The following is a 6,000-nucleotide window of genomic DNA, read 5'->3' as shown; positions in this document are numbered from 1 at the left end:
ATCACACAAATGTCCTGATTGTTAGGGTGTTCTGAGTAGTTTTCAGAGCATTGCTTAGTGGTTGCCAGGGTGTTGCTATAATGTTACTACGGTGTTCTGAGTGATTTCCAGTGTATTGCTTAGTGGTTGCCAGGGTGTTGCTATGATGTTGCTAGGGTGTTCTGAGTGGTTTACAGAGCATTTCGGGTTGCCAGGGTGTTGCTAGAGAGTTATTAGGTGCATTGCTGTGGAGGTACTGAAACTTTCTGGTTGCTAGGGTAATCTGAGTGGTTGCCATGGTGTTGCTAAGGTGTTTTAGATGCACTGCTATGCGGTCACACAAATGTCCTGATTGTTAGGGTGTTCTGAGTAGTTTTCAGAGCATTGCTTAGTGGTTGCCAGGGTGTTGCTATGATGTTGCTAGAGAGTTCTCAGCTGCATTGCTATGCGGTCACTAAAATGTTATGGTTGCTAGGGTGTTCTGAGTAGTTTTCAGAGCATTGCTTAGTGGTTGCCAGGGTGTTGCTATAATGTTGCTACGGTGTTCTGAGTGATTTCCAGTGTATTGCTTAGTGGTTGCCAGGGTGTTGCTATGATGTTGCTAGGGTGTTCTGAGTGGTTTACAGAGCATTTTGGGTTGCCAGGGTGTTGCTAGAGAGTTATTAGGTGCATTGCTGTGGAGGTACTGAAACTTTCTGGTTGCTAGGGTAATCTGAGTGGTTGCCATGGTGTTGCTAAGGTGTTTTAGATGCACTGCTATGCGGTCACACAAATGTCCTGATTGTTAGGGTGTTCTGAGTAGTTTTCAGAGCATTGCTTAGTGGTTGCCAGGGTGTTGCTATGATGTTGCTAGAGAGTTCTCAGCTGCATTGCTATGCGGTCACTAAAATGTTATGGTTGCTAGGGTGTTCTGAGTAGTTTTCAGAGCATTGCTTAGTGGTTGCCAGGGTGTTGCTATAATGTTGCTACGGTGTTCTGAGTGATTTCCAGTGTATTGCTTAGTGGTTGCCAGGGTGTTGCTATGATGTTGCTAGGGTGTTCTGAGTGGTTTACAGAGCATTTCGGGTTGCCAGGGTGTTGCTAGAGAGTTATTAGGTGCATTGCTGTGGAGGTACTGAAACTTTCTGGTTGCTAGGGTAATCTGAGTGGTTGCCATGGTGTTGCTAAGGTGTTTTAGATGCACTGCTATGCGGTCACACAAATGTCCTGATTGTTAGGGTGTTCTGAGTAGTTTTCAGAGCATTGCTTAGTGGTTGCCAGGGTGTTGCTATGATGTTGCTAGAGAGTTCTTAGCTGCATTGCTATGCGGTCACTAAAATGTTATGGTTGCTAGGGTGTTCTGAGTGGTTTTCAGTGCATTGCTTAGTGGTAGCCAGGGGGTTGCTATGATATTGCTAGGGTGTTCTGAATGGTTTTCAGTGTATTGCTCAGTGGTTGCCAGGGTGTTGTTATGATGTTCTAGGGTGTTCTGAGTGGTTTGCAGAGCATTTCTTAGTGGTTGCTAAGGTGTTGCTATAGAGTTCTTAGGTGCATTGCTATGCAGGTACTGAAACTGGTTGCTAGGGTGAGCTGAGTGGTAGCCAGGGTGTTTCTAAGTTGTTTGTAAGGGGTTCTTCTGTGCATTGCTATCCGGTTACTAAAATGTTCTGGTTGTTAGTGAGCTCTGAGAGGTTTTCAGAGCATTGCTTAGTGGTTGCCAGGGTGTTGATATAATGTTGCTAAGGTGTTTTTAGGTGCATTGCTATTCAGTTACTAAAATGTTCTGGTTGCTAAGATGTTCTGAGAGGTTTTCAGAGCATTGCTTAGTGGTTTCCAAGGTGTTGCTAAGGTGTTTTTAGGTGCATTGCTATGCGATTACTAAAATGTTCTGGTTGCTAAGATGTTCTGAGTGGTTTTCAAAACGTTGCCAAGGTTTTGCTATGATGTTGCTTGAAAGTTCTGGGAGGATTTCACAGCATTACTTAGTGGTTGCCAGGGTGTTGCTAGGATTTTGCTAAGGTGTTTCTAGGTGCATTGCTATGCGGTTACTTAAATGTTCTGGTTGCTAGGGTGTTTTCAGTGGTTGCTAGGCTCAAGTAAAAAGAGACATGATTTGAGAATCATTCATGTCTGCAACAAAAACACTGGGACGATTAATACTTAGTGATGGAACTGTAAGTCTGTGCAAACACCACACAAAATTACACATGCAACTCTTAGATAAAACACTCATTTAATGTGTTGTCTGTTAGTGTAGCCGTGCAATCGTGCGTTTAGCGCAAAGGGAGAATATAAACAGGCTGTTTCCTGTACAAACACATTTAGGTAAACACATAGTGTATATATTTGTGTGTGTGTGTGTGTGTGTGTGTCTGTGTGAGAAACACAAAGACATGAAGATAAACATCAGGATGTACGCTAGAGTTTCTGTGTCAACACTGTGTACACTGGCCCGGGTTACCAACAACACCTCTCTCACACACACACACACACGCACACGCACACACACACACAGCGTCCCTCAGGAGGTAAATCAGGACACACCCTCCGTCAGCTGAGGTCAGGACAGGACCGGGTCAGATAAAGCGGGCACAGTCTGGATCAGACCAGCTTTCTTACTCTCACTCAGGCCTAGACCTGAATTCTGTTTTTTCTCCACACTTGGCAGAAATGCATGTGAGAACCTGTCAAGTCCTTTACCCTCGTTATTATGCGTGCATGATATAATCTCTTTTGTCCTCCTGAAATCTATACTGGGATTCAGATTAAATGTTTAAACATTGACACTTTATGAATCCAAACTGTCTAATCTAATGATAATGCTGCCATTGTTTTATTTATTAGTAAGATACATGTCAATTATATGAGTTTTATGCTTTATGGGAATGTTTACAGGACCATAACATTGACATTTTGTGCATTGGGGGTCCCCCTGTAGTCAATCATTTTATCCAGGCTTAAAACTCATCTTTGATCACCACAATGACATATTTAAAAGTTTTTTGCTGTGAAAAAAAATTATTCATGCCTTAAAATAACTTGAATGTAACTCTACACCCTTGCCTCATTTAATATGCCTGGATCAATGAATATGCAAATTAGCCCCGCCTCCACTCACTCACACGAGCTCAGAGATCCACTCAGTCAACTTACTGAGGTAAACCCTGCACAATGGTATTGCTCTTTACAACGTCGGACACATAACGGTAATTAATATGATTAGCCTTTAGCTTGACTTCGTTATCAAACAGCTAATAATGTGTTTTTAATGTTACACAAACATGTTCCTGTTTGCCATGTCAGAATCAGACAGCTGTCTTCTAACAATCAGTATCCTTAAAAACACTTTGAACAACTCAGAACATCAGTGGAGAAAGGCATACAGTTCATCACAACATCATAATATACATCATACACCTGCCATATTGCTAAATCTACACACTAGTTAGCTGTTAATGATATGCTAAAGCCTGCCGGCACGTTGATGTGATTGGTTACAAGGTAGTTTGTGATGTCAGAAACACCAGCGATTTCAAACCAAGGTTTTTTTCACTGCAGTTTTAAGGAGAAAATACTCAGCAACAGTGTTGGGGGTAATGCATTACAAGTAATTTGACTTATGTAATCAGATTACATTTTCAAGTAACTAGTAAAGTAACGCATTCATAGTAATTTGACTTATGTAATCAGATTACATTTTCAAGTAACTAGTAAAGTAATGCATTAATAGTAATTTGACTTATGTAATCAGATTACATTTTCAAGTAACTAGTAAAGTAACGCATTACTTTTTCAATTTACAACAAAATATCTAAGTTACTTTTTCAAATAAGTAACGCAAGTTACTTTTTCACATTTATTGACTGACCCATGTTGAGAGAAATAAAATGCAGAGGTGTTGTGTGCGCTGTGTGAACATGATGGTTATTGTAGTTTTAGACTAAATGTGAACATGCATTTACTCTTCTCACTTGCACGAAAACATTCAGTATTCCTCAAAATGAATAAAAACAGTGAAATGCAATCTCAGAATTTTTGCAAACCTGCAATAATTAACTATATTAAATTACACAAATATACTTTATGTATTTAATCTCAGTTATTAACCAATGTCTTTGCTGCTGACTTTCAATATACCTAATTCAACCATACTAATAAGCAAAAAATACTTTAGATTAGATTTAGAAATAAGAACTAGAACTTCCTTATTCTGTATCCTATTCTATTCAGCTGAAAGGTTTTTTTGAGCTGCGCCCTCTACTGTACAGGTGTAAATATGCTTTTCCTTCAGCCTGATGCTTATTCATTTCACTTTTGGTGTGAAAGGACCTTTTTGCCAAAAATATAACTATTTTGTTGTTATTAAAAAACAAGCAAGCCAAGCTCCAGTGAGGAAAAGTAACGCAAAAGTAATGTAACGGATTACTTTTCATAAAAAAGTAACGAAGTAATGCAATTAGTTAATGTTTTAGGGAGTAATGCAATATTGTAATGCATTACTTTTAAAAGTAAATTTCCCCAACACTGCTCAGCAATGGTTCTGACATATGAATTTGCACATGGTTTGTCTTAAAGCATATTTAAAACACCACATAGACATATAAACAACATTAAAAACTTGATTTTCACCAGAGGGGGACTTTAGCAACCACAGCCCATAATTCATATCCCAGAGAGCGGAAATGTCCTCATCAGATAAGGGCTTCCGTCAAGGTGCAATTGTTCCTCGGGAAGCCCTTAAAAGTATGCAAAAAAAGCACTATATTTCTCTGCATTATACTTTGTATTGCAACACATGTTTTAGAAACGTTTTGAAAGCCGATCATGTCATGGCCTGCAGTTTGCAAGTGTGAATCCCATGCGTTTGTTTCTCCTCAGGGAAAGTCCTCAAAACTTTCCTCGCGGCGAAACAAACAGGAAAAGAGTGGCAGCGTTACGCACCGAGGGAAAGCATTCCACCAAACAGTCAGTAAAACGCGCCCCACGGGCGTTATTTCCTCGTCCTGACTGGATGAAGGGGGTCCAGCCCTCCTGGGCTTCCTTTCTTTCTCCTTCCATCTCTCAGCAGCTCGATCAGCCGATCTTTCAGCAGGAGTTTGATGTGTGAACTCTGGGAGTCCATCAGCACCGCGCGCGTTATTGTTGACCACTTTTCCAACAGGACACTCTTCGCGCGTCCTCGAGTTTCAGTGAATGTTCAAGGAATGGAAAGTACTCTGCTGGAATTATAAGCTCGAGGTCAAACGGGACAGAAGCAGATAAAGTTGAAGTCTTTGGATTCCGTGGCTTGGTTTATATGAACCTGTTCTCTGGATCCGTGGACGCGCTGCGCAGCGGTGGAAACTCCGGGATCATGGATCAGCGGACGGTTCGGTTCCAAATCATGTGGCTGCTCGTGTGCTCCCTCATCGCGGTGCTGAGCGGTGAACATTACCCCACACAGGCCCAGGTGATGTCCTCCAAAGCGCTGAGGGCTGCAAACACACGCAGCAATGGTGAGTTTTGTGACCCCAAAAGTATTAGGAACGTCTGCGTGTCACAAAGCAAGTGTCATCTGAGCTCAAATGCTGTCATTTTTGAAGTGTTTTTGGTGCATGTATGAAGTCGGGTTCCCACAGGTGTCTTAGTTAGCAGGTGTAGTTGATCACATTAACGCACACAGTGGCGTTTGCCTTTGTTTTTAACGCTAAATCGATCTTTTTCTCGTTTATAACCATGCATAACTCTGTTTGCCGAATGTTTCACTTATATAAAATGCTTGTGCTGTCTGTCTTTACAATATGACACGTGTGATTTGTTATCTAATCAATGCAATAACTATAGTGTCTGCTGATATACTCCGACAAGTGCCATTAGTTCAGCTCGGATGGCTCTTGCTTTGATGTTTTGTGATCTTCTCACGAATGGTATTCAGACATTTTTGAGTGCTGTAAGAGTTCAGATGCTTCCTGTGGTCACTGTGGATGTGAATGTTACTCAGTTTGAGTTTGTGTTGTGATCAGCTCGAGCTTGTTTGGACAGGTTTACAGCTCTCTGATCTTC

General features: G+C 41.2%; 1 protein-coding gene across 3 annotated transcripts in view; it reads left to right on the top strand.

The window, feature by feature from the left end:
- The first annotated feature begins 3,838 nt into the window (after positions 1-3,838).
- Positions 3,839-6,000, top strand: part of pdgfd (platelet derived growth factor d) — a 35,577-nt gene continuing 33,415 nt past the window's right edge. For all 3 annotated transcript variants that reach the window (XM_067366157.1, XM_067366156.1, XM_067366155.1), the window contains exon 1: positions 3,839-5,453. In XM_067366157.1, the coding sequence (XP_067222258.1) occupies positions 5,255-5,453 (199 nt within the window). In that variant the 5' untranslated portion in view covers positions 3,839-5,254. The remainder of the gene's footprint in view (positions 5,454-6,000) is intronic.

The sequence above is a fragment of the Chanodichthys erythropterus genome, chromosome 17 (genome assembly GCF_024489055.1).
Source record: "Chanodichthys erythropterus isolate Z2021 chromosome 17, ASM2448905v1, whole genome shotgun sequence".
In the NCBI taxonomy this organism is placed as follows: domain Eukaryota; kingdom Metazoa; phylum Chordata; class Actinopteri; order Cypriniformes; family Xenocyprididae; genus Chanodichthys; species Chanodichthys erythropterus.
The sequence above is the reverse complement of the archived record's forward strand: the minus strand, read 5'-3'. Positions and strand labels throughout refer to the sequence as shown.